This window comes from Octopus sinensis, unplaced genomic scaffold, assembly GCF_006345805.1.
Source record: "Octopus sinensis unplaced genomic scaffold, ASM634580v1 Contig16474, whole genome shotgun sequence".
In the NCBI taxonomy this organism is placed as follows: domain Eukaryota; kingdom Metazoa; phylum Mollusca; class Cephalopoda; order Octopoda; family Octopodidae; genus Octopus; species Octopus sinensis.
Window position 1 is genome coordinate 1,243 of NW_021834370.1, and position 16,258 is coordinate 17,500.

At 39.9% G+C, this 16,258-nt stretch overlaps 1 protein-coding gene across 1 annotated transcript in view; it reads left to right on the top strand.

Moving 5' to 3' along the window:
- The first annotated feature begins 361 nt into the window (after positions 1-361).
- The window catches only part of LOC115230827 (contactin-associated protein-like 4), a 76,226-nt gene continuing 60,329 nt past the window's right edge, over positions 362-16,258 (top strand). Inside the window, exons 1-3 of the mRNA XM_036499835.1 lie at positions 362-543; positions 3,253-3,507; positions 14,809-14,915. Coding sequence (XP_036355728.1) covers positions 405-543; positions 3,253-3,507; positions 14,809-14,915 — 501 coding nt within the window. The 5' untranslated portion in view covers positions 362-404. The remainder of the gene's footprint in view (positions 544-3,252; positions 3,508-14,808; positions 14,916-16,258) is intronic.

The following is a 16,258-nucleotide window of genomic DNA, read 5'->3' on the forward strand; positions in this document are numbered from 1 at the left end:
TCTCCAAATGATTTCTCGTCAGAAGAAACAAAAAAACCCAAAAAACCTTCAACCCACTGCACTTTTGTTCACTCAACTGCAGATGCAGACAACATGCACACATGCATATATACAAAAAGCTGTTATAAAAACGATAATGATGCACAAATATGCAACACACACACACTCATATTTAAGAAGCCACTTACATACAAGAAAATATTCTCATTTAGAGGACTCCTGGGTCACTTAGTCATCAAGAGTAATATAATTCATTCATTTTTCAATATTGTCTTGTGTGAAACATTTGGCCTTTTGTAGTAAATCATTTTTATTATAATTTTTATCTAATAAATATTAATGAATAAATTTTTGCCTCTTCTTCAGATTTAAATGACAATGATTGGCACAAGCTTGAATTGAACATGGATATCAATACTGGCGGATTTGCTGTATCATTAGATTCCTACACTTCCCAGCAGGGGGAGCTCAAAGCCTTTGAACCTTTGATCCGCCAAAATGCCTTACAGTGGGAACATTTACCATCTTCTATATATTATGGAGGTATGGATGTTTTTGTTGCTGTTGTTGTTGTTGTTGTGTAATTCCATGTCAGTCCTGATCTAGTAGTCCTATGATCAAAGTCGTTCCAACTGTGACCATCCTGTATGTATTCAGACATAGAGTATCAAAGACTACATTATTTAATGTTACCCTCCTTGTTGTTGTTGTTTTTATTGTTCAGCCCCAGGTCAGCCATGATCAGTGGAGTCGCAATGGCCCAGTGGTTAGGGCAGCGGACTCGCGGTCGTAGGATCGCGGTTTCGATTCCAGACCGGGCATTGTGAGTGTTTATTGAGCGCAAACACCTAAAAGCTCCACGAGCTCCGGCAGGGGATGGTGGTGATCCCTGCTGTACTCTTTCACTACAACTTTCTCTCATCTTACTTCCTGTTTCTGTTGTACCTGTATTTCAAAGGGCCGGCCTTGTCACTCTCTGTGTCACGCTGAATATCCCTGAGAACTACGTTAAGGGTGCACGTGTCTGTGGAGTACTCAGCCACTTACACGTTAATTTCACGAGCAGGCTGTTCCGTTGATTCAGATCAACCGGAACCCTCATCGTCGTAACCGACGGAGTGCTTCCAACCAGCCATGATCCCATAGACCTATGATAGATGTTCCAGCTGTGACCATCCTGTCTTTTAATCAGGCAACATCTGTCTTGGCTTACATTATCTAAGGTGTATTTCTTCCTTATTTAGCCCCAGGTCAGTCCTTATCCAGCAGACCTATGATCACAGACGTTCCCGTTCTGACCATCCTGTCTTTTAATCAGACAACATTTATCTTGGATTACATTATCTAAGGTGAACTTCTTCCTTATTTAGCCCCAGGTCAGTCCTTATCCAGCAGACCTATGATCACAGACGTTCCAGTTCTGACCATCCTGTCTTTTAATCAGACAACATTTATCTTGGATTACATTATCTAAGGTGTATTTCTTCCTTATTTAGCCCCAGGTCAGTCCTTATCCAGCAGACCTATGATCTCAGACGTTCCAGTTCTGACCATCTTGTCTTTCCTTCAGGCATAGTCTTTCTAGGACTACATTGTTTAATGTGTCCTTCTTTGTTGTTATTGTTCAGCCCCAGGTCAGTCCTGATTCAGCAGATCTACGATTAAAAACGTTCCATCCATGACCATCCTGCAGTATTCCAGTCCCCAGTCAAACTGTCCAACTCATGCCAGCATGGAAAACGGACATTAAACGATGGTGATGATGATGATGATGATGCAGTGAGGTGGCAAATACTCCTCAGCATTCTGTTTGTCCTTTGTGTTCTGAGTTCTGTTTGTGTGTTGCTGGCATGGTGCCAAGATTTGAAACCATTCTTATTGGCTCCATTGTTTGACCTGTGTGGAGGCGCAATGGCCCAGTGGTTAGGGCAGCGGACTCGTGGTCATAGGATCGCGGTTTCGATTCCCAGATCGGGCGTTGTGAGTGTTTATTGAGCGCAAACACCTAAAAGTTCCACGAGGCTGGCAGGGGATGGTGGTGAACCCTGCTGTACTCTTTCACCACAACTTTCTCTCACTCTTACTTCCTGTTTTCTGTGTACCTGTATTTCAAGGGGGCCGGCCTTGTCACTCTCTGTGTCACGCTGAATATATCCCCTAGAACTACGTTAAGGGTACACGGTCTGTGGAGTGCTCAGCCACTTACACTTTAATTTCACGAGCAGGCTGTTCCGTTGATTCGGATCAACCGGAACCCTCGTCGTCGTAACCGACGGAGTGCTTCCATTGTTTGACCTGTTGAGGTATTGAATAAAACAGTTTACAGAATTTGCTGTGGTTCTTTACATTCTGAGTTCAAATCTTACCAAGGATATCATTACTGTTCATATTTCCTGGGGCAGGGTAATCATTAATACTGTACCAGTCATGAACTGGGGTTCACATAATCAACTCTCCCCACCCCCACATCAAATTGTTAGTCTTCTGCTTATGTAAGAAGTTATGATTTCATTCATTTTCCTTCTTTTTTCTTTCATAATTTTCTTTTTTTCTCATTCTTTTCCTTTTTTTTTTCAAAATTTTTTTTTCATCATTTTTCCTTCTTTTTCTTTCACAGTTTTCTTTTTTCTCATCTTTTTCCTTCTTTTTCCTTCGTATTTTCTTTCTTCTCTTTCACTCTTTTTCCTTTTTCCTTTCATAATTTTCTTTCTTCTCTTTCATTCTTTTTCGTTTTTTCTTTCATAATTCCTTTTCCTCCATTCTATTTCCTTCTTTTTTCCTTCATAATTTTCTTTTTCCTTCATAATTTTCTTTCTTCTCTTTCATTCTTTTTCCTTTTTTCTTTCATATTTTCCTTCTTTCATTTTTTTTTCCTTTTTCTTTCACAATTTTCTTTCTTCTTCCTCTCATTCTTTTTCCTTCTTTTTTCTTTCTTAATTTTCTTTTTCCTCTCATTCTTTTTCCTTCATAATTTTCTTTCTTCTTTTTTATTCTTTTTCCTTTTTCCTTCATAATTTTCTTTCTTCTTTTTCATTCTTTTTCCTTCTTTTTCCTTCATAATTTCCTTTTTCCTCTCATTCTTTTTCCTTCATAATTTTCTTCTTCTTTTTATTCTTTTTCCTTTTTCCTTCATAATTTTCTTTCATAATTTCCTTTTTCCTCTCATTCTCTTTCCTTCTTTTTTCCTTCATAATTTTCTTTCTTCTCTCTCTCTCATTCTTTTATCATTTATCCTTCTCTTTATCCTTCCAGGCACTGATGTACCTCAGAGCTCTGACTTTATCTCGTTTATTGGTTGCCTGAAGGACCTGATGTATGAGAACTCCGATGGGGACTATATTCACGTACCCATAGAGGCGTCGCAGAATGTGACAGAGGGGTGCCACCATCAGTGTGACGAAGAGGAGAATCCCTGCCAACATAACAGCACGTGTATTAACCACTATGACCACGTCACATGCGAGTGCTTTGGCACGGATTACGAAGGGGAACTCTGCGAGAAAGAAGGTGAGAACTAGTATTCTTTTATTCTTGTTTCGGGCATTTGACTGCGGCCATGCTGGAGCACCACCTTTAGCCCCCCAACAAATCAACCCCGGGACTTATTTTGCTGGTCTCTTTTGCCGAAGCGCTAAGTGACAGGAACGCAAACACACCAGCATCAGTTGTCAAGCGATTGGGGGGGCGGGGGCAACCAGACACACAAACACATACATACAACATACATATATATATATTATACATACTATATATATATATATATATTATATATAATATATATATATATATATATACATATATACATATATATATAATAATATATATATAATAATATATATATTAATATATATACTATTATATATATACATATCTCATACATATATACAATATATATATATATATATGTATATATATATCTATATTATATATATATGTATATGTATATATACTATATGTATATGTATATTACATATATGTATAATGTATATATACATATATATATATGTATATATATATATATATATATATATATATACAATATATATATATATATATATATATATTACATCTATATATATAATATATACATATATATATATATATATACATATATATATATGCCAGCTTGCATACGTGGCCTGCCATTTGGCCAGCGGGGTGGTGTCATTTGAAGGCTAAAACAATGCGAACGCATTGTGACCAGCGATGTGTAACAACATCTGATGGTCTGGTCAGTCACGTGATCACATGATTATATATATACATACATATATATATAAATATATATATTATATATATATATATATATATATAAAACTACTGGGAGAATAAGATGGAACGATTGAATCAAACCCGACGCGAAGGCGCTGTCAGACAATAGTGTAATAATAAAATATATGCATACATACAAACATATATGTACGTACCTACATCTACATGTATATATACATGCATATATAAATATAATATACATGAGTACAGGACACCACAACTAGATGTAGAACTCAATGAGAAATGAAAACGGAAAAACCATTTTTTTACAACAGAAAAAGAGTACAGATGTCCTGTACTCTGTTTTTCTGTTGTAAAAAAATGGTTTTTCCGTTTTCGTTTCTCGTTGAGTTCTACGTCTAGTTGTGGTGTCCTGTACTCATGTATATATATTTATATATGCATGTATATATACATGTAGATGTAGGTACGTACATATATGTTTGTATGCATATATTTTATTTATTACACTATATATATATATATATATATATATGAATGTATATATATGTATATATACGATGGGCTTCTTTCAGTTTCCGTCTACCAAATCCACTCACAAGGCTTTGGTCAGCCCAAGGCTATAGTAGAAGACACTTGCCCAAGGTGGCACGCAATGGGAATGAACCTGGAACCATGTGGCTGGTAAGCAAGAACCTTCCCACACAGCCCATTATCATCATCATCATTATTATTATTATTATTATTATTATTATTTTCTATGTTTGACTTTTGCTTTATATTTGTACAAGTTGGCTCCAAGTCTCACCCAGAGACCTCAAGAGACAACAGGGTTGGAAGTTCACATTGTTGTTATGCCTAGTGTGCCATGTATTTGGTTTTTTTTTTTTGGTGTTGTACTAGTGAATGTCTAAAATAAAAAACCAAAATTATGTTTGTTTTAAACCCTGAGATTACATAGAAAGTATTTTGCGTAGGATATGAGCAGTTCCCATGGGCACTATCTTTTGAATTTCTGCCATTTTGGGGTTTCCTGGTATCTGAGTTAGGTAGCAATCAGCCCCTTTCGCTATCATTCCCTGGGCACCTATGACAACAGGCATTGTTTTAGTCTTCAGGTTCCACATTTTGCTGATTTCCATTTCAAGATTTACTCTTTACTCTTTTACTCTTTTACTTGTTTCAGTCATTTGACTGTGGCCATGCTGGAGCACCACCTTTAGTCGAGCAAATCGACCCCAGGACTTATTCTTTGTAAGTCCAGTACTTATTCTATCGGTCTCTTTTGCCGAACCGCTAAGTGACGGGGACATAATCAAACCAGCATCAGTTGTAAAAGCGATAGTGGGGGGACAAACACAGACACACAAAACATACACCACACTTACATATTATATATATATATATATATATAATATATATATATATATATATATATATACACATATATACGACAGGCTTCTTTCAGTTTCCGTCTACAAATCCACTCACAAGGCATTGGTTGGCCCGAGGCTATAGCAGAAGACACTTGCCTAAGGTGCCACGCAGTGGGACTGAACCCAGAACCGTGTGGTTGGTAAGCAAGCTACTTACCACACAGCCACTATTTGCTCAGTTTTATTATTATTATTATTATTATTATTATTAAGGCTATGGGTTGGAAGGGTAGTCAGCATGCCAGACAAAATCCAAATTCCATCGCGGTTGACATTTCTTATAATTTTTTCTAAGGTTGATAAAGTAAGTACCAGTTGAATACTGGGGAGAGGGGGGGGGGGTAATTGACTTTACTACCACCCCACCCTCGCCACCGTCCCGAAAATGGCTGTTGAACTGACAGACTCATCTCTGCACCAGACAAAATTCCAGTGAATAATAAAGTAGCAGGGATGTGGGAGGGTTGCTTGTGGTTGCCATGACTGGAAGCGTGTGTGTGTGTGGGGGGGGGGAATAATCTGAAAGTTTCCTCTGTGTGGTAAGTAGCTTGCTAACCAACCACATGGTTCCGGGTTCAGTTGCACTGCGTGGCACCTTGGGCAAGTGTCTTCTGCTATAGCCCCGGGCCGACCAATGCCTTGTGAGTAGATTTGGTAGACGGAGACTGAAAAGAAGCCCGTCATATATATGTATATGTTTGTGTGTCTGTGTTTGTCCCCCTAGCATTGCTTGACAACCGATGCTGGTGTGTTTATGTCCCCGTCACTTAGCGGTTCGGCAAAAGAGACCGATAGAATAAGTACTGGGCTTACAAAAGAATAAGTCCCGTGTCGAATTGCTCGATTAAAGGCGGTGCTCCAGCATGGCCACAGTCAAATGACTGAGACAAGTAAAAGAGTAAAAAGAGAGAAAAGATATATTGATATATATATATATACATACACACACGCAACATGGCCATCAACACTGCCCTCCCTTCCCCGCCTCTCAGCCCATTGCTCCCCTGCAACACCACCACCCCTGCTCTCCACGCCCTCCCCTTTCTCCTCCCAGCCAAAATGGACCACCAAGTAAACTCTGCTGGCTCCAGTTTCCAAATTAATTCTATTGGGCACTATCAGATATCTTTATATATTTCAGATATATTTATATGTATGTGTGCACACATATATATATATATATATTATATATATATATATGTGCCCACAAATGTGTGTGTGTGTATATATATTTGTGTATATGTATGCATGTGTGTGTACGTATATATGCATATGTATGCATGTGTGTGTGTGTGTATATATGTCTGTGTGCATATACTCTCTTTTACTCTTTTATTTGTTTCAGTCATTTGACTGTGGTCATGCTGGAGCACCGCCTTTTAGTTGAGCAACTCGACCCCGGGACTTATTCTTTTGTAAGCCCAGTACTTATTCTATCGGTGTCTTATGCCGAACCGCTAAGTTACGGGGACATAAACACACCAGCATCGGTTGTCAAGCAATGCTAGATGGGACAAACACACACACACACATATATATATATATATACATATATACGACAGTCTTCTTTCAGTTTCCGTCTACCAAATCCACTCACAAGGCATTGGTCGGCCCGGGGCTATAGCAGAAGACACTTGCCCAAGATGCCAGGCAGTGGGACTGAACCCGGAACCATGTGGTTGGTTAGCAAGCTACTTATCACACACCCACTCCTGCGCCTATATATATATATTAATAAATTTTAGGGTAGCAAGAAATTCTAGAAAAAATTCTCTGCTACCAGCGGTCAAGTGAGAATGAAAAGATAGTCAATAGACTATGTATTATACATTCAAACATATAAGGGATGACCATAATAGAACATCCGACTCACTAGAAAGAGCAGCCAAACTGCAAACCACTAATAGTTGTAATTCTGAAATGGAAAGAGAGATAAAAACGTTTACCCTCTCCTTTCTGGACTATGCATAGTTTCAGCAATCTTTTGTAAATAACATAAATTTATTTACGACTGGCGTTGCCTCTTCAGCAGAAAGCCAAGGACTTGCATATAGGCACGAGGCGATTATTTGTCTGTATCATCATCATCATCATCGTTTATGTATATATATATATATATAATAAAATATTAGGGAATAAATCCAAACTTACAGGGAAAAATCAGATTTAGGATTAAATCCAATTTTATAGTATAAATATATTATATTATATTATATTATATTAAATTAGAGATAAAACCACTATTAGGCAAATCAACCAATGAAAAACATAAGCCAATACGTAAAATTAATTAATTTATATTATTTTAAATATGTATCAAAAGTATAAAAAATTAATAAAGATAAATATATTATATATATATATATATATATATCATCATCATCATTGTTTAGCGTCCGCTTTCCATGCTAGCATGGGTTGGATGGTTCAACTGGGGTCTGGGAAATTTTACGAAAATAAACAAAAGACGAAGACAGGTGGTGTACAAAACAAACAGATGTATTAGTATAGCGCTCAGGAATAGAAAAAAGTCTTTTACGTTTCGAGCCTATGCTCTTCTGCAGAAAGGGACACAGAAAAAACAAGGAGAGAAAGAAATGTTTGTGCGCATATACTCTTTTTACTCTACTCTTTTACTTGTTTCAGTCATTTGACTGCAGCCATGCTGGAGCACCACCTTTAGTCGAGCAAATCGACCCCGGGACTTATTCTTTGTAAGCCCAGTACTTGTTCTATCGGTCTGTTTTGCCGAACCGCTAAGTGACGGTGGCGTAAACACACCAGCATCAGTTGTCAAGCAATGCTAGGGGAACAAACACACACACATATATATATTTATACATATATACGACAGGCTTCTTTCAGTTTCCGTCTACCAAATCCACTCACAAGGCATTGGTCGACCCCGGGCTATAGCAGAAGACGCTTGCCCAAGATGCCACGCAGTGGGACTGAACCTGGAACCATGTGGTTGGTTAGCAAGCTACTTACCACACAGCCACTCCTGTGTATATTTAGATATACACACACATACATACACAATTTATAAACGCCCACACATTGGTGTGGGTGAATGTGTCCAAAATTTTGTTTCTTAATTTGTGTTGTTTTGTGGATGTCATGACAGTCAAGAGACAGAAAGTGTGCAAGTGTGTTTGTGTGTGTTTGTGTATGAGTGCGTGTGTGTGTGTGTGTGTGTATGAGTGCGTGTGTGTGTGTGTAATGACGTGTTCTCTTCTCTCCTCCCCGTTTCGTTCCATCTTGACTTCTCTTTGTCTAACCTAAGATAATTGCTAACATTTACGCAGCTGGGCTTTGTATCTCGGTTTAGCGTGGTGGTAGTGGTAGTGGTGGTATTGGTGATGTGTGGTCTGGTCTGATGTGGTGCAGTTATGGTAGTAGTGGTGGAAGTGGTTGTGGTGGTGGTGGGGGTGACGGTGGTGGCGATAGATATATGGTTTCTCCGGTCTGGTATAGTGCAGATGCATGGTGGTGGTGGTGGTGGTTGTGCTGGTGGTGGTGATGGTGGTGTTGGCCTTGTGCAAGCAGTGTGGGGAGGCATGGCATGGAGAGGTGCTGTTGAAGTGTGGTGTGATCTTAATGTTCTGGTGTGGGAGTAATGGTGGTGGTGGTGGTGGTGGCGATGATGATGTAATAGCGTGATGGTAACAGTGGGGTGGTGATGTTGGTTGTAGTGGTGGTGGTGATGATGATGATGATGATTATGCCAGTGGTGGAGGTGACGATAGTGGTGATGGTGATGATTATTATGATGGTGGTGGTGGTGGTGATGATGATGATGGTGATGGTGGTGGTGATGATGGTGGTGGTGGTGGTGGTGATGATGATGGTGGTGATGATGATGAGGGTGATGATGATGATGATTATGCTAGTGGTGGTGGCAGTGGTGGAGGTGACGATAGTGGTGATGGTGATGATTATTGTGATGGTGGTGGTGATGAAGATGATGGTGATGATGATGATGATGATGATGCTGATGATGATGTAATGGTGTAGCCAGCGGGGGTCGCCACACATGGGGTGGTTTAGCAATGCTGGTGGTTAGTGATGGTGGTCTGGTGCCGTCGTGGGGTGGTGGATGAACGGTTGGTGGGAGGGTAGCGACATGACACGACGTGTTGCAGTGGCGCTTCGGTCCCCGGTTATTTGCAGTGCAGCGCGGCACATTGCGACGTGTTGCCAATAGCGACAATGTGATGTGAATGCAGTGGTGATGGTCCAATGTGGCTTGTAGCACAGAGGTGGGCAGGGTAGTAACCATAGAAACGTCTCTAGCCGAAATAATGCATTTCAACCTCCCACCTCCAGCCTGACCCACGCCACCATCCGCCCGCCCGCCCCCCCCCTTCCGTTCCCAAACTTTCGTCGGAACGGCCCCTCCTCTCACCCCTCGCCCTAATTACAGACGTTTTATTTGCTTTGTTTTTCTTTTTCTTCCCTTCAAATTATTTCCCCAGAACCTTTACGAAACGACAAAAAGTCTTTGCAAGAGTTTTGGCTTTCTTTCAAGTATTGGAAATATTTGGATTAACGGCGGGGGTGGGGGGATAATGGTGGGGGTGGTGGTGGTGATTGTGGTGGCGGTGGTGGTGGTAATGATGGTGACCGTGGTAGTTGTGGTGGTGGTGGTAGTAGTAGTAGTGATGGTGATCGTGGTAGTGGTAGTTGTGGTGGTGGTGGTGATAGTGGTGATCGTGGTAGTGGTAGTTGTGGTGGTGGTGGTGACAATGATGGTGATAGAACATTGTGGTGGTGGTGATGAAGGTGATAGTAGTAGTGGTGGTAGTTGTGGTAGTGGTGGTATTAGTGTGGTTGTAGTGGTAGTGGTGGTGGTATTGTCAAGTGGTGTTTGTTGATGTAGTAGTGTTGCTGTTGTTGTTATTGTTGTTGTTGGTGGTGGTGGCGGTGGTGGTGATTGTGATGGCGGTGGTGGTGGTAGTGATGGTGATCGTGGTAGTGGTAGTTGTGGTGGTGGTGATAGTGGTGGTGGTGGTGGTGGTGGTGGTGGTAGTAGTAGTAGTGATGGTGATCGTGGTAGTAGTAGTAATGGTGGTAGTTGTGGTAGTGGTGGTATTCGTGTGGTTGTAGCGGCTGTGGTAGTGATGGTGGTATTGTCTGGTGGTGTTTGTTGTTGTTGTTGTTGTTGTTGTTGGTGGTGGTGGTGGTGGTGGTTGTGGTGGTGGTGATTTTAAATATAACAAAGAATTTAGTAAAATAACTTAGTTATCGTTAAGCTAGTGTCGGAACATAAATTGTGACTAAGGTTTGGTGGAAGATTTTAATTCGAAACTTATGAAAACTAGACATTTGTACTACAGAGCCAGAGCCGGTTTCAACTGGTTCCAGCTGGGTTGGTATCGAAAGGAATAAAGGGAGGAAAGACAATATCAACCTTGGTATGAGTTGAACACAGGACCCAAAGATGGATGGAATGCCACGAAGTATTTTGTCCGGTCTGCTAATATAGGCGCAGGAGTGGCTGTGTGGTAAGTAGCTTGCTAACCAACCACATGGTTCCAGGTTCAGTCCCACTGCGTGGCACCTTGGGCAAGTGTCTTCTACTATAGCCTCGGGCCGACCAAAGCTTTGTCAGTGGATTTGGTAGACGGAAACTGAAAGAAGCCCGTCGTATATATGTATGTATGTATATGTGTGTTTGTGTGTCTGTGTTTGTCCCCCTAGCATTGCTTGACAACCGATGCTGGTGTGTTTACGTCCCCGTGACTTAGCGGTTCGGCAAAAGAGACCGATAGAATAAGTACTGGGCTTGCAAAGAATAAGTCCCGGGGTCGATTTGCTCAACTAAAGGCGGTGCTCCTGCATGGCCACAGTCAAATGACTGAAACAAGTAAAAGAGAGTAAGAGTAATTCAAGTTGCCACCTTATCAATGCTAAATAAAGTCTAATCATGAAATATTGTAAAAAATTGAAATTAAATTTCCTTGGAATTAACCTTTTCACATTCGGATTATTCTGTCAAAGGCAATGCTTATTTATTTACATTCTTTTGAATTAATCATGTGTTCCCTTGTAGCTTTTGAGATTTTAATGATGTGTTTGTTTGTTTTTAATGCTAACTGAACTACATGTGACCCATTGGGACACCAGTTGTTCAAGGTACCCCAAAAAACCCACATATCTCAGGAATCTGTGGTCCAATTTACACAAAACTTGTTTCATTCTGTTTGTTTACACATTTCAACGGGACCTTACTTTCATAGTATTTTCCCGTTCTGTGCCGGTTTGGCTATTTATAAAGGTGTTCACAGTAAAAGGGAGTAACTCCCGATTTCATTACTCTTTTACTCTTTACTCTTTTACTTGTTTAAATCATTTGACTGCGGCCATGCTGGAGCACCGCCTTTAGTCGAGCAAATCGACCCCAGGACTTATTCTTTGTAAGCCCAGTACTTATTCTATCAGTCTCTTTTGCCGAATCGCTATGTGACGGGAACATAACCACACCAGCATCGGTTGTCAAGCAATGCTAGGGAGACAAACACATACACACACACATACATCTATATATTAATATATATATATATACATATATACGACAGGCTTCTTTCAGTTTCCGTCTACCAAATCCACTCACAAGGCATTGGTCGGCCCGGGACTATAGCAGAAGACACTTGCCCAAGATGCCATGCAGTGGGACTGAACCCGGAACCATGTGATTGGTTAGCAAGCTACTTACCACACAGCCACTCCTGTGCCTATAAGTTTGTGGAAACAAACCCCACGAAAACGCATATCTTGGGAATCTGTGGTCCGATTTACACAAAACTTGTTTTATTCTGTTTGTTTACACATTTCAACAGGACCTTACTTTCATAGTATTTTCCCGTTCTGTGCCGGTTTGGCTATTTATAAAGGTGTTCACAGTAAAAGGAAGTAACTCCCGATTTCATTGCTTAAGTTTGTGGAAACAAACCCCACGAAAGCGCATAGCTTGGGAATCTGTGGTCTGATTTATGCAAAACCTGTTTCATTCCGTTTGTATTCACATTTCACGGGTAACTTTCAGACTATTTTCCCATTATGCTCTAGTTTGGCTGAATTAAATTCCAGACAAGATCACAAACAATCACAGACTTTTAGAAGTATATAGATGGCATTCTATGTTAGGTGATGAACTGGCAGGATCGTTAGCACGGTGGGCAGAATGCTTTGCTGCAATTCATCCATTTTTCCGTTCTGAGTTCAAATTCCGCCAAGATCAACTTTACCTTTCATCCGTTCGGGGTCAAGAAATTAAGTACCAGTTGAACACTGGGATTGATGTCAGATGTAAATCTTATTCACATTATTTTGAATCAATCATACATTATATGTCTTGCAAACAACTTGCACATGCAAGTGCTACCAGTTAAAAGCTCCATATATCGGAAGCTAGCAAGTGTATGGGGTCATCAGGAGAGAATGCGCGCCGTTTCGGGGCCTACCTCTCGACGGCATCAATGCGCACCGGCCCCCCTCACTGATATGAGGTCCCGCTTGCTAGATCAGCTGGTTATGAAGAACTCAATATACTTCTAGCCATCGCTCATCGTTTCTTTTTAACCAAATCCAGTGGCTAGCCTTCTCCACTGTAGATTGGATATCAGTCATGGTGGTATTGACTTTACGATGAGTTAGGCCTAGCGATAACAACAGTCGTCTCACGCTGTGTCCAACAAACCCTCTACATCCGACTTCGATAGGAAAATGTTCCGCTTTGCAGCCTGCGTCTTCACATTCCTCGAGGAGGTTTTCATAACGGTTCAATTTTCGAGCCCGAGCGGTGTCCATATTATCTTCGTGAGGAACCGTTACCTCGACTATATTTACAACTTTCTTTCTTTCACACCACATCAAAATATCTGTTTTTTTCGAAACTGGGATGGGAAAGAAAACCTGGCACCCAGGCAAATCTGCAGTTACCTCCCAATAGCCGTTCCAGTGTTTTTTTTCTTTATTAGAATGTCATTGTAGGGTAGGTGTGAGAGGCTGAATGTGGTTGGTTTGGGCATAAAATGGATGGAATAATTAGGCCCAATATTTAGGATGTGGTTAGTTTGGGCATAAAATAGTTAAAATATTTGGGCCTGATCTGATCAGTGTGAATGCTAAAAGTGAAGTGTGTCACCTTCTCTTCCCAGGGGCATCATTTCTCTGTTTAAATCTCTCATTCCCATAAATCCGTTATATTCTTGTGCAACCCTCGGGAAAAGTAAAATGCAAGTTAGGCATTTTTTCCTTGCACTCTAAGTTCAAATTCTGCCGAGATTGACCTTGCCTTTCATCCTTTCGGGGTCGATAAAATTAGTACCAGTTATGCACTGGGGTTGATGTTATCAACTTACACCCCCACCCTCCCCGCGAAATTTATGGCCTTGATCCAAAATTTGAAATCAAAATTTATTGCAGTAAGACTGTTGAAGGTCGCCAGAAGGATGCTTGAGGGCTGCAGACGGGCCCTGGGAGCCGCCATTAACCCTTTCGTTACCAACCCGACTGAAACCGGCTCTGGCTCTTTAGTACAAATATCTGGTTTTCAAAAGTTCTGAATTTAAACCTTCCACCAAACCTGAGTCACAATATATGTTCCTAAAACCAGCTTAATTATAACGATGTTATTTTACTAAATTCTTTGTTATATTTAAAATAATTGAAAGAAACACAGAGCATCTCAAAACAAATACAGTAACGAAAGGGTTAAGAACCACCAATTTAACCCCTTACCCGGCAGAAACGAATATATGCGTTTTGACCGAAATCGTTTTTTTCTATCTCTGGCGAGTTAACTCGTCAAAAGATAGACTCGCCAAAATCGACAGCAAACGAGTTCCTTCGTCTAAAAACGGGTTAACTCGTTTCTGCCCAAAGCGGTAATTTAAAATCAATATTATTGAATTAAAATTCATAGTAAATAAGATTTGAAATATACCTCAAAATCACCATTCAAAACATAGTAAAATAAAACAATTAAAAAATATGTCTGAAAAAATACATTTATTTTCAAAATAATCGTTGGGTAAGGGGTTAACATTTGATTTCATCATCAGTTTTGTTGGGACAGGGAAGGGTTACTGCCACGGACCGTCACTAATCACTCCATTCTGTTCTATTTAACCAGGTGTGACGAAGATAACGCTGAGGGGTTACGAATGGTTAACTTATCAGTTGTACATAGACAAACTCGACCCAGCCATTCAGATTGCCCGGGTCAGCATGGAATTCAAGGTAGGTGCCAGATGTTCATTTTGTTGTTGTGGTGGTGGTGGTGGTGGTTGTGGTGCATAAAGAGATTGCCAGATGTGCATGCATGTGTGTATGTGTATGTATATGTGTGACTAGATGAGAATACTGTATATGGGTATGGGTATGTATTTGTGTGTGTCTATGCATATATGTATATTTACCTACACACACACACACACACACACACACACATATATACTATATATATATATATATATATATATAGATACACATACATACACATATATCTGTGTGTATGTGTGAAAGTTTGTATGCATACATGAATGTCTGTAGTCAAATGAGTTCGTTAAATGTATATGTATATATATATATAATATATATTATATATGTTTGTATGTATATATGTATATATATATATGTGTGTATATATATATATTATATATATATATATATGTATGTATGTATGTATATATGCACACCTATGGACACACTTATATATCTAATACTCTTTCTGTGTTTGTGTGTGTGTATAATTGTTAGATATAGATATATGTGTGTGTGTATGTGTGTGGGCATGTGTGTAGATGTATTTTGTTTGCAAAAATACTTATATTTGCTGCCAAACACTGAATTGATTTTCTTACCATCCAGGTACAGTTAGAATAATTAACTTTGAAAAGTTGTTGTGGTTAAGGAGAGAGAGAGAGAGAGAGGAAGATGAAAACTATATTTTTTTTTCATTTTATATTACACCTCTGTTTGCTAAATATTAACCATGGGTAGACAGCCAGTTACCACTGCTGGGTAAAGATTAACTATGACTGGCTGTCAGTGTTATTATACGTTGTCCTGAAAAAAGACCACTGAAATTTTATACTGTAAATCCTCAAGTATAATCCGCATTTTCCCCCAAAAATTTAAAGGTCAAAATCCCTAGTGCGTACTATATACAAGGTTCAAAAAGGAAAATTATTTTCTCACCAATATTCAAGTCTCTATTTGATGTCCGGCAATGTTTATTCAAACACATTTTGTCAAAAATATTTTCTAAGCAATGTCCGAGTCTCTATTTGCTGTCCGGCAATGTTTATTCAAACAGGTGGCACGTAAAAAGCACCCACTACACTCACGGAGTGGTTGGCGTTAGGAAGGGCATCCAGCTGTAGAAACTCTGCCAGTTCAGACTGGAGCCTGGTGCAGCCTCCTGGCTTCCCAGATCCCCAGTCGAACCGTCCAACCCATGCTAGCATGGAGAACGGATCTTTAAACGACGACGATTTTGTCAAAAATATTTTCTAAGCAATGTCCGAGTCTCTATTTGTTGTCCGGCAATGTTTATTCAGACGCATTTGTGATGTCGGGCG